Source organism: Lepisosteus platostomus, chromosome 14 (assembly GCF_059453375.1).
Source record: "Lepisosteus platostomus isolate fLepPlt1 chromosome 14, fLepPlt1.hap1, whole genome shotgun sequence".
NCBI classification, from domain to species: Eukaryota; Metazoa; Chordata; class Actinopteri; order Semionotiformes; family Lepisosteidae; genus Lepisosteus; species Lepisosteus platostomus.
In genome coordinates this window covers 29,397,269-29,412,352 of record NC_142624.1, presented here as the reverse complement: position 1 = coordinate 29,412,352, position 15,084 = coordinate 29,397,269, and the positions used below count along the sequence as shown (strand labels likewise).

General features: G+C 35.8%; 2 protein-coding genes across 3 annotated transcripts; one reads left to right on the top strand and one right to left on the bottom strand.

Moving 5' to 3' along the window:
* Positions 1 to 643: 643 nt before the first annotated feature.
* Positions 644 to 10,223, top strand: galnt5 (polypeptide N-acetylgalactosaminyltransferase 5). The gene is made up of 10 exons (XM_088605544.1): positions 644 to 2,551; positions 2,656 to 2,822; positions 3,062 to 3,181; positions 3,347 to 3,482; positions 4,393 to 4,512; positions 5,004 to 5,121; positions 5,431 to 5,760; positions 7,009 to 7,089; positions 7,826 to 7,984; positions 8,161 to 10,223. The coding sequence occupies exons 1-10, from the start codon at positions 1,323 to 1,325 to the stop codon at positions 8,299 to 8,301; spliced, it is 2,601 nt and encodes an 866-aa protein (XP_088461670.1). The 5' UTR covers positions 644 to 1,322; the 3' UTR covers positions 8,302 to 10,223.
* Positions 9,893 to 14,644, bottom strand: ermn (ermin). 2 transcript variants are annotated; one of them, XM_088605545.1, is made up of 3 exons: positions 13,529 to 14,644; positions 13,146 to 13,211; positions 9,893 to 11,973 (listed from the first exon to the last, which is right to left on the bottom strand). In XM_088605545.1, exons 1-3 carry the CDS (start codon positions 14,217 to 14,219, stop codon positions 11,561 to 11,563), a joined length of 1,170 nt encoding a protein of 389 aa, XP_088461671.1. In that variant the 5' UTR covers positions 14,220 to 14,644; the 3' UTR covers positions 9,893 to 11,560. The 2 variants fall into 2 exon arrangements, with proteins under 2 accessions (XP_088461671.1, XP_088461672.1); XM_088605546.1 differs by lacking the exon at positions 13,146 to 13,211 and having other exon boundaries at positions 13,529 to 14,643.
* Positions 14,645 to 15,084: the final 440 nt, after the last annotated feature.

Sequence of the window (15,084 nt, the reverse complement as noted above, 5' to 3'; positions counted from 1 at the left end):
AGAACACGAGTGCTTAATAGGTCAGTAAATGTTTTTATTAAATGTTTTTTTTTTCTCTGAACAAAACGGTGAAAGTGACCTTAATGTAATGAGTGAACAAGACTTTTTTACCCCCTTTTGTCCATCAAGAGGCTGACCCTCCTCTAATTTACAGCGTCGGCAATAACAGGCACAGGTGAATTTCGAGGTGACAAGATACATTATAATTTTAGATCCTCCTTTTCAAGTTTATGGAAACGTTAAGTAGGAAACAAGGATAATCATTTAAACAAATTAATACATTTATGTTGGCGCAATACCACAAGTATGTACTGTATCTAATAACACTATAAACACCCCTGGAATTTGCGACAGGAATCAGTAATTCTGCGACATGTATTGTTCACATTTTAGGAAATTCAGCGATTCCTAAGCTTTGGTCTTGTGAACGTTTATCGCCACATCATTATTAACATTATAAACAGACAGTTTTTTTGAAAATATATACAAAATTTCAACATATATGTAGCCTACAATAACAGTCTTACTATTCTAGGATTAACATTCTGCACAAGTGTTTCTAAAAAGTTAAAAATTGTCAATAAAAGTTAGGCTTTTATTCAGGCCCAAACTAATTCCACAATAAATAAAAAACAGCAAGGGTCGGGGGGGGTGGACGACACTTTTTAGTTTTCGGTGACGCACGCCTTTTCTACAGCCAGCCCACGGGATGTTATTTCTACAAACAGTCTACGTGTAACTTAAAAAAAAACTTTCCCTGTACGTACTCACTTCAAACCAATGCTGGAGAGCCGACAAGCCGGGATTCAGGGAGTGTGCTCAGGTGGCTTACAGCGCGGTACAACTCGCCCATCAGGAAATGCAACCCTCCTCTCCTGGTTGCGTGAGGACATGGGTGAAAGTGAGACTCTTTTTAAAAGAAAATCAAATGCAAACGAAGTGCCTCAATCACTTTGAGTCCAATCAAAAATGATCGCAGTGACTTTCGGGGGCAAGCATAGGCGAACAACGTGGGAACTCGCGAAAGGTAAACGACCTGTTTAGGTGTTTTATTAATTTAAAAAGGGAAAATCGGACAGGCTGTTTTTTTATAGCATCTTTATTTTATGCGTCAGTTTGAAGCTTTTAAAATCGTTTTAAGGCTATCATTTGTCTTCGTAATTCATCGGAGCTAGCAGCCTGAATTGTAATGCCACGCAGGCACCCTCACAAAGTACTGCTCATAATATCGCACAAAGGACACTGGTACCAAACTGTGGTTCACGTCGATACTTTTGAATGTAGAACTTTTTAAACAAAACTACTGAACTTATACAAACACTATGAGGATAAGGAAATATTTCAGAGGCAGTGGACGTGTACTTGCGTTTGTTTTTATTGCCTCTGTCATTTGGTTACTTTTCGACATGGCAGCACTCAGGATGTCTTTCAGTGATGTTAACAGTCAGCTTTTAAAAGAACTAATAATAAAGGAAAGGGAGGCACTCAGACGACAGACAACAAGCAGGATTCCTTTCCTGAAAAAAGCACCAAAACTTCCAGAGGTTAAAACAGAAATACAACAGACAAGTCATGTAAAACTGGAAAAACAAGTCAAAAAGGATGCAGTTTATAAGAAAGAGGAGGATGTTAACAAGAAAAAAACAAATGTGAAATTTGCTCTTAAAGATATGGATCCTGTACTAAATAAAGCTGCAAAATCTAAAGGAAATGGGGAGTCTAAAGACACGCATGAGAAAACGGAGGTAAAAAGGGGCGGAAAACAAAGCAATAAAATTAAAGCAATGAAGTTGCCCCCAACCTTAAACACGAACATTTCCCTCCCCGTGGTAACTTTTAAAGTGAATAAGAAAGAAAACACAGTCAAAGGTCAACAACAAACAGACAAGGTGAGGCAGATCGCATTAGAAGTACAAATAGGTAAAACCAATCCCGTCCCAAGGAAAAAAGCATCAATCGAAGAAGCAAGAAATTTGTCCAAAGCTCCTCCTGGCGTGAAGGATGAGGAACTGCACTTAATACATCAATTTGGACAAAAGTCTGGACAGACAAATGTGACTCTTTCAGTTATTTCGTTAAAAGAAACCAAAAATAATGAGACGGATACAGGAGTCAAATCTTGGAATAAACCCGCTGCAAGTGTCAATGAAAAAAGTCTGGGTGGGACTGACAATTCTTTAAAGGTAAAACTTGCAGGGGATCACATTAAACAACCTGATAAAGCTGATTTGCTAAAAAATCGCACATCTAACATTGACAGCAAAAAGGATATCCCAAAACAAAAAGAAAGAGGTCCAAATTTCAAGAATGCAACCATGGAGGCAACAGAAAAGAATCCAGCGCATGATTCAGCTGTACACAGAGTGCTGCACATTGATGCAACACAAAGCCCAAGAGATCCCAGAGCTCTTGGGCAGTTTGGACACCCTGCTGCTGTCCCCAAGGACAAAGAAGAGGAGATGAGAAATCGGTGGAATGAGGGTTTTTTTAATGTGTATCTAAGTGACCTTATTCCATTGGACCGGGGTATCCCTGATACCAGGCCTCATGGGTAAGTGTGAAGATGTGTACTTTAATACATTTATTTGTATACAGACTGCATTAAAAAAATCATGCACAAAATAATTGCTTTTTTTTTCTGTGAACCTGTCATAGCTGTTCTGAAAAAGCAGTACACGATGACCTCCCATCTACCAGTGTGATTTTTTGTTTTGTGGATGAGGTGTGGTCCACCTTATTGAGGTCTGTGCACAGTGTTCTCAATCGATCTCCACCTCACCTCCTCAAAGAGATCATCCTGGTCGATGACTTCAGTACCAAAGGTAAAGGACTTCTTAGCGTGTGAGTTTCATCCTTCTTGCCACATGTGCTCCAGAAGAAGGTATTGTTGTAATTTAGGTTTTGGCATATCTGATTATTTTTGCCAATTGTTTTGGTTGCTTTGTCACAACGTACAGAACATGTTGAGTTGAAAATGAGAATTGTCCTTTAGGGATATTCATCTCCCTGTTTTGTTGCTTATTATTCACCCTTTTGTCTTTTATCCTTTTAATATTTCAAGACTACCTCAAAGAAAAATTAGACAAGTATATGTCACAGTTTCCCAAAGTACGTATTATTCGCCTGAAGGAAAGACAGGGTCTAATACGAGCCAGACTTGCTGGAGCAGCTGTTGCAACAGGTAATTCTTTTGATTGCATTTCTATTTACGAAATATTAAATTCATTTGCTGTTAAAGTGCAGGACATTATCTAATATGAAGAGCGTCATGCAAATTCTGACTTGATTTTTTTTTCAGGCTTATGAACATTCATAGTGTTTGAAATCTGCTTTGTTTTTTTTTAAGGTGAGGTTTTAACCTTCCTAGACTCGCATGTGGAGTGTAATGTGGGATGGTTAGAGCCACTGTTGGAGAGAGTTCATATGGACAGAAAAAAAGTTGCCTGCCCAGTTATTGAAGTGATTAGTGATAAGGACATGAGGTAATTGCTTTCTCTGTTGACTTAAAACATGAACAAACAAGAAAGATTATACAAGAGGAGAGTGCATTTAGCCTTGGTTTTGTTAATTAGCAGCTTACTAGTTCAAGAACCTCATCAGACCAGATCTTCCCTGATGATGTGGCATATTAGTCTTATCTGTTTACACCTCTACCCTTCAAAAAGTGCTTACTTTCCTAGTGCTACATACACACGTTTTGTAATTATTTCCCCCAGTCCCGTTTTCTCTATTTGTAGTGTTTACTTTTTTCAAAGGCCATTATCCGTTCTTTTAGATCTTTAAAGATCAGTTCTTTTTAATCTTAACCAAATCCAGCCTTCTCTCATCCCCACAGAGGAAAGAAGTCACAGCACGTTTGTAGGGTTCTGAAGTGTATTTCCCACAATGAAATAGATGTTTGCTCCAAATACGTATTTTTTCTTAACACAGTTATATTGTTAAGCACTGTCACATGCAATGGTATATAAAAAGGGAAGCCATTTGTATACCCTTTTGGCTTTGAGAAAAAAACTTTCTCCCTGCTTTGTTATCTGAAACCTTCAGAATAAACTTATTCCAGAGCTGTTCTTTGGCTTTTTGCATCCCTACAACTGAAACTTGTATTTCATTCAATCTGTATGAGGGATCTTTTAGTCCTAAAATCATTCTGGCTGTTCTTCACAAAATAGATTGTTTAATCTTAATTTAGGGCTAGCTTTACTCAAGTGCACAATGATTGTGTTGGTGTAGATAACTTGTGATGTTTTCCTTTGAAGAAAAATGAATTTATAAAATACATAAATCCTTGTTATAACCAAGAGAAAATGGGAGAAATCAGTTGCCAGTTCTTGATAAATTGCTAAATATTTTAGTACATTTTCAAAATATTGTCACTTTTTATCTTTCCTTCAGCTATATGTTAGTCGACAATTTCCAAAGAGGCGTTTTCAAATGGCCTTTGGTATTTGGATGGAAGCCGATCCCTGAAGAACTTGTAAAGAGAGAAAATATAAAGGATTCAGACCCTATAAGGTGATGTTGGTTAGGAGATGTTAGGATATTGGTTAGGATATTTTAAGACTGGAATTGAACTGCTTTTTATCTTCATATAATGTAGAAAAATAATGTTTATTACTGCTTAATCAATACCATTTCAAAACAGAACATAAGGGAGGTCACCAACAAGAAAAGAACACTTGGTCCATCTTGTTCACTATGTTACTAATGTTTTATTATTTACAGCTTGCCCTGGACACCTAACCTTCATGCAAAGAAGTACTTATTCTAAATGAAATTCATTTGTTCTTTTTTCATGGCTATATCCTCAAACATCCCTTTGGATTAACTTTGACAGTACATTTCAGGATTTTTAATGTGACAACAATGTACAATGTTGTATGTTTATATACATTATATGACAATATTACTGTGAGCAATATTTATCTTTTCTAAAACTTGAAGGCTACATTTTAGATCTCCACTAGTTCTCCCATTTTAACAATTTGTCAATATTTGCTTGGTAGATGCCCTGTTATGGCTGGAGGGCTTTTTTCAATTGATAAGAAATACTTCTATGAAATTGGGACATACGACCCAGGACTTGATGTGTGGGGTGGAGAAAACATGGAAATCTCTTTCAAGGTATTTTAAAATTTCAGATACTCATAAAATATGCTTTAAAATGTATGCTTTTTCCCCAGGTACAATCTTGAGAACCAAGCTTTAATAAACAATGCATAGAAGTAAATTTCAGAATATAATATGTTACTGGCACAAAGTTTGTGAAAGTTGCAGTAAGATAATGTTTATATTTGCCTTTCCCCAGGTAATTTCAGCAGTAGTGTTTTAGAATTTTTTTACTGGCTATTTAAAATTGTTTTCTCTCTGGATACAAGTGCAATAGAGAAGGTGTTGCAGATTGTAAACATGTTTTTCTTATTTTTGATTCAGATTTGGATGTGCGGAGGAGAAATAGAGATCATCCCTTGTTCGCGAGTGGGACATATCTTTAGGAATGAAAACCCATATAAATTTCCCAAAGACAGACAGAAAACAGTGGAGAGGAACCTGGCTCGAGTGGCAGAGGTGTGGTTGGATGAGTACAAAGACTTATTCTATGGGCATGGCTATCACCGTCTACTGGACCAGAACCACATAGACATTGGCGATCTCACTGAACAGATCCAGCTGCGGAAGAATCTGAAGTGTAAAAGCTTCAAGTGGTACCTGGACAATATCTATCCCGATATGGAGGCGCCTTTACTGAGAGCTGAGGGCCTGGTAAGTTAAGTTTACATGTGAATTAATGAGTTAAAGGAGGGGCAGCACAGCACGGTGGCGAAGTGGTTAGCATTGCTGGTTCGATTTCTTGGGTGCTATCTTGTAGAGTTTACTGTATATGTTCTCTGTGTGTTCAGATGGGTTTCCTCCACGTGTTCCCATTTCCTCCCACAGTCCATTGGGATTGTTGTTATTAAATCTCGGTAACAAAATAAATTCATTGATGTAATAGAAAAAACTTAAACATTTCAAAATTGTGAACTTTGTGAAAGTACTGTAAGTCGTCATGTTGTTGTAAACTCACATTAAAGTTCGCACGAATAGGGACGAGATGCAGCCCTTCCTGCTCACTAGTCTCCGTAATAAGTAATGAAAAGCGATTTACGAGCAAATAAATACGGGTTGTGGAGCAGACATTTCACCGCAGAAATGTTCCAATGGGATCTGCATGCAAGTAGTATTTGTCAGCAAAACCGTCTCGAAATCGACAGCGATCTTTCTATTGGATTAAAAAAGTTGTATTAAAATGCCTGCTTGTTTACAATGTCATAGGGTCACACACTTCACCTGAAGTTTTGTTGCCTCGTTCTGTATCGCAGAACATGGCAATGTGCATACCTGGAAATTTAGTCTGTTTTGTGAAGTGAATCTGAGGTTTTACAAGTTACTATGTATATTTTACTTTTATTGCAGTTTGAAATGCACTCATCAGTGCCTCTACAGCTATTCAGAGCAACACTTTACTGACTTTCTAGCAGCTATAAAGCATTACCTACTGAAGGTTTTCTTCAGTTTTTGATTCTCTCTCAAATTAAGCTATTAAACTAACAACCAATTTCTAGCAATTATTTTGTCCTATAGTGTTTGAAAAGGAATTCCATTAATTTGTCATTTTCTAAACTTCCATTTACCTTAGAAAGGCACCATTGTATTTCCTTTATGAAAAGGAAGTTATATTTGGACAAAGAACTTTCAATTATTTCTGAGATTTCAAAAGTTTAATTCAGGGTCTGTGTCAAATTCATTTATGGAATTGTGTTTGCAGTGTTTAATACATGCTATGCCAGTGTCTAAAGTACAGTATGTGCTATCCTTTGTTTGCTCGCGTCTCATTCCATGAGTCACAACTAAAGTGTTAATTTCAGTATTCCAGTCCAGTCCAGGTATTCAAACTTACTATTTTTGCTACTGATGTATAAGAAGTCTTTTTAATTATTTTCTTTGATTTGTTTTCTTGTCTTTTGATAGGTTTTCAATCTTGGTACTAGAAAATGCCTTCATATGGAGAACAAAAAGCTTTCATTCAAAGTCTGTGATCTTAGCCAAGAGGTAAAAAAAAACACGAATTGTATTTTCCACAGCATACAAAGTGCTTTTGGTTTTCTAAGCAATTTTTCAGGCTGCAATTAATTTTTAAATATAGTTATTTGATGGATTGCTGAATTGTGTGAGGCCTATCATCTGTAACCCTGATAAATTCTGCTCAAGTAAATACTCTGTAATAGATGAGATAGATCATGTCCCTCAAAAGCTTAACAGTGCTAGGGTATTTGTGAACTGACAGATTCATGCCGGCAAATTTGTAAATTCGCAAGTTTAATCCAGCCTCCTGTTAAAGCCATTTTTAAACACAGTTCTGTTCTAGTTTTCTAAATGAAGCATTTCATTCAACATTACTTTAAACCTTATATTAATATTAGGAGATTCTAATTCCATCAAATGGAAAAGGCGAATATTCAATAAAACTCTTTAGAAAATTGTGCACGATTATATTTATAGTATTGCAATTTAATTACTGACAGAAAGCTGAGCTGTCATTTCAGAAAGTATTTAAAAGCAGCTTGAAAAAGATGTAAGGTATTTCAGAAAATCAGATTTATTTCCATAAAAGGCAACATTCTTAAAAAACATGATTATTCTTAAAAGCAAATTGTTGTAAGCATTAAAATATCCCACAACGTGCACATGAAATGCACATGGAGTTTAATTATTGAACATTGTGTGCAAGGTGAATAGAAAATAGTTTTGTTATGCAAAATTAACATCTGCAGTGTCGTTTCTTTAGAGCCAGCATTTCAATCACACTTGGTTGAGAAACATCAGACAGCAAAATCTTTGTCTTAGTGTGAAGAATGGTGGAGAAAATGTTGGCCTAGAGCAGTGTGACAATGCAAAACCTCATCTGCGCTGGCTGCATAAATCACTTGTTTTCAATCCTTCTTTGGTGAGTGAAGCTTGTGGAGTTTTTTCAGAAGTACTCTTGCTCTAGTATTTTTTTTGTAACTGCCTGTATTAACCAAATAAGAACAGTTCCAGCTATTTACTTTTTTTATTCAACTGCATGGTTTGCTTGGCAAACTTAATGTCAAAAGTTACATATTCTTTTTTTTTCCCTGTTAGGTGGACCATCTTGTTTCAGAACATCTTCCTCAGAGCATGTGTTTAGAAGGTGATCATTCTGGAAAGAAAGTCTATTTGAATAAGTGTAATCCTGACAACCAGTTTCAGAAGTGGCACCTAACAAACTATTATGCGGAATAAGGCAGACCTCTGACCACATGAGGATTCAAAAGTCAACAATTAAGACATGGAAATAATGAGGATGGTTTGCAGATAATCCTTTTGACAAGACCTTGATTTTACGTGGGGATAATGTTACGTGTTTTTACGGCGGTGCTTTTTTTGTTTTCATTGTATTTGTTTTCCCGTTTATTAAATTGTTTACATGCACCTCTGTGGACTAAGTTTGTCCAATCAATGTTCCTTACAGTTTTCTTCTAAAGTCACTCTTGAAGATGATCATTTGAGTCATATTCTAAGTGGTACAGGTTTCTCTAGCCTGTACCACACAGCTACATTTTGGCAAATGCATTAAGGAAACTAAAACTTTAAGATACAGTATTTGAAACTGGTATCAAAAACACTTGATGATGGGGTTTGTGTTTCCTGCTTAATACTGGTCTTATATTTTAGATGGGGTAGTTAAGGATCTGTAATCCCAAAGTATACAGCAATGAATGGGAACAAAAACTGATTGCTTTGAATTTTCCTGTTTCTGTTACTCTGTTGTTACAGGTGTGTTTTCTGTAGTATTTTAGGATTACAATAATGCACTGAAAGCAGGCAATGCAATTAACTCTTAAATTTTGTATATTATAAACATTTGTAAATCATTCCTTTTCCATGAATCTGAACACAAATTTATAAAACTTTCAATGTACAATAAAGATTACAATGACAGTGAAAGTAGATTGTTCTGAAAACCTATTTGAGTGTTGTTTGTTATTTAAGCAGCTTACTGAATATTTGCAAACAGTGGATTTTAATCATGGGACATTAAGATTTTCCTAAACAGAACTGTACAGATTGATAACATTGTTATAACAATATAATGTGTGGTAGTCAATATACACATGTTCTGATCATGCTTCAAAAACTGGTAAATTACTTGATGTGGAAAAGCAGGAGCTGAATGGTTTTTAAATATCAGCTGCAATGTTAGTTTCTCCTTAGTCTTATTGGAATTACAGACTTTTAAGGAGCAATTATTATGCTCAGTTTGCAGTCTGCTTCTACCATAAAATGATACAATACGTTTTCCTCCTTGCTGCCACTAGAGGTCACTTATGTCCTTAGGTAAACTTTATTCACAGGTTTAAAAAATGTTAAAGCATACTTGGAATTCAGTAATCATGACTGAATGTGATGTCTTTCTGAATAGTTATTTTCTAAGGGAAGAAATATATAAATACCTTTATTTTTGGCTTTACGCTTTTTGTAATTCTTGGTGTTAATGCATTAGCTTAAAGAATTGCCTATATTTGTTTCAATGAAATACAACCTTTTCTATTTTTCATTTAATTCTGTGAAATTGGATTAAGAAACTTAACTGTGGCTGAATCCCTTTCATTTTGCTAAGTATGCATTAGTGGATGCTTTGTCATTGTATATTGATTTCTTAATCCACATACCTGTCTGTACCATGTCTGTTACTGTGTATTCATTTATAGAGTTGAGATACTTAAATAAGCACTCTGAACATTGCATTTGAACATCTACATTTAAAAACAAAGCATTTTACATTTTTGTCATTCATAATTGATAACTAATAAACAAGTAATCTAAAACTCCATTACTGATGACAAAGTAAAAATCTTTATTTCTCTCAATAATGTTTTTCCACTGCAATGCAAAGTATTAATGACACAAAATCTGCAGCATGAATAAAATAATGTACATATTCAAAAGCATAAATGTATCCATTACAGAAAGCCAGCCACATGCTCTGTTGAACTTAGTTTAGGTTAAATAGAATATTTCTGTTACTGCTTGACTTCTGTGTATTTATGGCATTAAAAATGTCAGGCAGATGTGGTTCTATAAATATGACTGTTTTTTCCAGTATCCCATGAATTGGAATATAATGTAATTTGATATTCAATATTCAATTTCTTTTAAGAAAATTCTCCAGCAATAATCGTACAGTATGTGTCTGGTATGTTTATTATTTTGTCTTTTTGCCTCTTCTGCATAAAATCGGGTAAAATATTTTTTTCTTAGTATCATTAAGGACAACTACATGGTTTTAATCAAAGGGAAGTTATTGCTATTATGTTTCAGCTAAGTATCAAACAGTTCATTGTCATGCTTAATTAGTTCCATGCAATTGTTTCTTACTAGGCATAGGCTCAATAGAAATCTAAGCTTGGTCTCTGCAATGCATATGCATGGTCTGCAAGAGCATGGTCTGCAGGAACTCAGCCAGTCACAGTTGTTACCAAACACTAAAGGTCAGCTTGGTATTTGGGTTAACAAGTAGGATTATCAACCTCTAATTTTCTTTTTTGCATAAATTACAGATTGTAATTACCTCCTTAATAATATACTGTATATTAAATTTGTAGTGTCTATTCTATCTTTGCATCTAATCCTTTTATTAAGAATAAAGAGATTATATTTGTTAAATTTTTAAAGGTTACAAAGAGTCAATCCGAAGTGTATTCATGGAACATGCAGTTCAATTTATGTTGCTGGTCAACATAAGTTGCTGATCCAGTCCTACTATGTATCTTTGGAGGATGTGACACTGTCAACAAACAGATTTATCCAAAGTACTCGTGTTAAGACAATCAACAATCAATAATACTGTTATTATTATTGGATAATTTATAGTACAGATTTTGTTACTTTCATCATGTATGAAAGAGAAGGCCTTGAATTATTCACATTACATTCTTAATTCATTTGTAAATCCTTAAAGAAAGGACTATTTTATACCTGCATTTTCTTTCTTATTTTGATTATACATATGTCACAAGGAGTTCTGCTTCAATCATTTTCAGTTCTGCTTAAGTTATTAACTATTGTTGCTGTTCTAATCATGAGTATATACTTCATATACTTGACTTCCAGATTTATGCACAATGGTTTATTACTTCTCCTATGCATTTCCACTTTCATTTATTGCTTTTAAGAAGTTCATTCAAAACATGAGCAACAGCAGATAATATCACATCGTGAATCATGTCATTATCACATACACAATATGAACATGGAATGATATAACTAACCCTAAATCCTTTAACAGCTTCTGTGGGACAAATCTGAATACAATCTAGTGTATTTCTGGACTAAAAAATAATATTCCAGTAGTTATTTTGCACTATAACTGCATGCCAGGTTGTATTATGAATGATAACATTCTATTATTCTATTATGTTTTCAAGTATAATAATATTGTTTTATCCCACCTCTTAGCTGCTAGTAAAGGCTTCTCCACCCCCCGAATTTTGTTTTACATTTAGATGTGCATCATCGACTCAAACTCATCGATTCTTTGTTTGGTGTTTCCTTTTCTGATTTTGCGATAGGACACTGTGTTGTACTTGGAATAGCTGTGCCTGTTAATGTCAGGCTTCTTCCCACTACTGGGTATTTCACCTGAAGCCTGGACACTGGCGACAGGGCTCTGCGAGCCATTTTCCTGCTGCGTCTCATCCCCGGACTCCACGCCGTTCTCATCTTGGATCTCGTTCAGAAGCTCCTCGTTCTCGCTGCTATCTGGCTCTTCGGAGTTCTCCACCTCGGGTGCCACAAAGGCGACCTCTGTGTCCTGCGGCGACAGCTTGGGCTCCACCAAAGCAGCGCCATTTTCCTGGCATTCCTCTTTGTACGGGGTGAGAGGCACCGCCAGCGCCCTCTCGGGCACGAAGACTGCAGTGTACAATGTTCAAAATGACGGGTTAGGTTACAATTAATTCAAACAACGTATGAACGTATGCAAATTACTACATCATGGATGGAACTGCATTGGTGATAATGTATCATCATCGTTTTTAAACCTTTTATTTAACGATGAAAGGATTTACAAATACAACATATATGTAAAATAATTTACTGCTTTCATCTTTCATTTTATGATACTATTATGTTTTTATATAATGAACTATTTAGATTATGCCAGCATAGCTATGGAGGTTTCATACAGAAATATGGTCAGACAAAACACAACAACCTCCCAACAATCTAGATAAAAGTCTGCATCATCCTCTTTCACAGAATGAAGTCTCAGTGGGGCCACAAACCTAGTCCAGGCTTCCTAGTATTTGTTCAACCTTTCTGCTTGTAACCTAAGAGGAAAATGTGATCTTTTCCAATATATAAATCACCTTTGCAACATTGATCCATTTTTCTGGTGTTCAAATGGTATGTCTAGTATGTATCACTTTTTTTAAGATTTACGTACCGAAAATATTATTGTGGAAATTTGTTATGAAACAAAGAGCTTGTTGCTCTGGCACTTAGGTATCTTAGAGACAAATGGAGCCTTCTGTCTATGAACACTTCTCAAATGGCTAAACCTTTTAGCCATGAGAAAATGGAAGAACCTCACTCTCTGTCCGCATTTAGCAAGATAATGGACATTACCTAAAAATACATTACACCGTACACATCATACTTCACTTCAGGTCTAAATGGATCTGATCTAAATGGTATCCAGTTTTCTTGACATTTCCATTTCATTTGGTAAATATGCTGGGCTTCATTCACAAAGTAGATTCTCCAGACAAACATTTCTAAGTTCTTTGTCACAAAGATGGCTGACATTATGTCCCACAAACATGCTCTAAAGAAATAAAGAAAACTGACCTGAAAAATTGAAAATATTCACTTTGCATGTGTCCTTTATAGTAAAGTCACTTGTCTGATTAACAAATGTTATTTTTTGTGTTTAAGGGGTTGGATCAGGGATATGCATATTACAATGCATAATTACAGTTTAACCAAATGGAAGAACGTAAGCTTTAATAAGACTCCTTGTTATTTCTGAATACCCTTTCTTGACATCCTTGCTTTAATTTGACAAATAAATGGCAGTCAGTTACCTTCCACCTGCAGTTTTTCAGTTGTTGCAGACGTAACAGGCTCAGGGCCTGAAGTCTCTTCCAGTGCTGCAGCATAAACAACTTGAATAGTCTCAGAAATGGCCAATTAAAAACAAGGACGTTAACAATATAAAATCACCATTTTACACACACCCAAGCTTAAAATTTGTCACAAAGATTAATACAAAACAATGTAGAACTCTGATTTACAGTAGGTACCTGATAAATGATTTTAAAGAACCAAATTCTTTGTGTTTTTTTACTCACTAGAGCTTATATAGTCACAAGAAAGAGACTTAAAACCATCACAGGAAAAAAAAACTATGATCTTCTGTTTCTGTTCTTGAGTTTTTTATAAATGTAAAGTTAAAATGATCCCTTACCTTCTTCTGACTTGTCCTCAGAGCTTTGCTGTGTTTGGGATTCAAAAAGAGAGCTTTCCTCATCAGTTTTCTTTTCTTCCTGATCTACAGAAAGTGTTTCCCTGACACTTCTGTCTGCTTCACTTGCACTTACATCCAGTGTGGTAATTGCTGTGTTTGTTTCATTGCTGAAAACAGATGTTGCGTCATGACCAAGTCCCTTTGTGTCAGGTACTGGTTCATCAGTGGTGTTGCTGGCATCATTGACAGCCTCCATTTCTACAGGATCTTCTGCTGGTGTCTCAGTCTGGGCATCTGGGTCTGATGGAGTAAGTACCTCATGGGACCCACCAGTGTCAATAGCAGAGCCATCGGCTTCAGTGAAGGGTTTGCCGACATCAACTTTGGCTTCTGGAACAATCACATCAGCGTCGAAATCGGGTTTGATAGTATTCATGTCATTTCCAAGGGCATGCTTGTTTTCACTTTCTTGAGCATCAGAGTCAGATGGGCTTGTATCGCCAACAGTCTCAGATGCAACAATATGAGCCTCTTCAAGCATGTCAGTTACCACAGCTCCAGCAACCTCAAGTTCAGTGATGGTACTGCTATCCCCACAACCGGCAATGATTTCAACCACTTGCGAGTGGACTTCTGTAATTGTATTCCTTTCCACATCCATCAATGTGGCGAAATCAGCTTCTTCAGCCATTTTCGTAGTTCCTTCCCCGTGCAAACACCCCTAGGTCAATATTATAATCTCTTCTCTTCGATATTATAATCTCAATATTTTAATGCTTAAATGCGTATGCAAAAAACAACAACAATTTCACTTGATTTTGTCTATTGTGTCCTGAGGAATTTTCCAGCCTGTTTGTATCTAGACAAGGACTTGATTGGTAGAAAGTCAATGTGCCCCTGCCCTGCCAAAAGCCCTTCGATCCAGCTGTCCAATCAAAAAACGTTTAATTGCTTACAATTATCCAGTTAGATAATAAGAGAAGGCACCATCTTGCATTTTAATAAATGAATAATGTGAGGCAGTCAGGCTTTTGTGCTGGTGCGCGATGTAATTCTTTAAGCATGTTGGGGCAATGATGAACAAAGGTTTTGTGTTGTGTCAATAAATAGCTCTTTGTCCATTTTCTTCAACAAATGAAGTGATTGTCCTAAATCTTTAATCCTTCCTGAGTGACCACCTTCTCTCTTACCCATTTTTTGCTGCTAGATTAACATTCCCAAACAGTTTTAGTGATCATGCTTGCGTAAAGTACTGTAAGCGGGTCACGTACTCTAAATTCTCACAGAACCTTTTCTCCAATATACACAAGGTTATACATATACAGTAACTGTATTTTAGGTAATAACCCTTAAAATAACTTACTGTTTATTACGTAATATTAGTGCCTGGAAAAGGATAACATCGTCTAAGATGTCATGAAAAAATACATGCTAAAAAGAAAACACAAAATTCTCAAAATTATATTTGAGTTATGGAATTTTAATTTAGCTGACAGTGTATAGACTTTTATCAAATACAAGTATTAACTGGCTTTGTTCAAAGTTAATTTTCTGTT

Bases quoted from the DNA above. Each gene is read 5' to 3' on its own strand.
- ermn (XM_088605545.1), bottom strand. From the start codon at position 14,219: ATGGCTGAAGAAGCTGATTTCGCCACATTGATGGATGTGGAAAGGAAT. The intron at 13,212-13,528 runs GTAAGGGATCAT...TTTATGCTGCAG, and splicing joins TGAGGACAAGTCAGAAGAAG to CACTGGAAGAGACTTCAGGC. The intron at 11,974-13,145 runs GTAACTGACTGC...TGTACACTGCAG, and splicing joins TGAAAAACTGCAGGTGGAAG to TCTTCGTGCCCGAGAGGGCG.
- galnt5 (XM_088605544.1), top strand. From the start codon at position 1,323: ATGAGGATAAGGAAATATTTCAGAGGCAGTGGACGTGTACTTGCGTTT. The intron at 2,823-3,061 runs GTAAAGGACTTC...TAATATTTCAAG, and splicing joins CGATGACTTCAGTACCAAAG to ACTACCTCAAAGAAAAATTA. The intron at 5,761-7,008 runs GTAAGTTAAGTT...GTCTTTTGATAG, and splicing joins TACTGAGAGCTGAGGGCCTG to GTTTTCAATCTTGGTACTAG.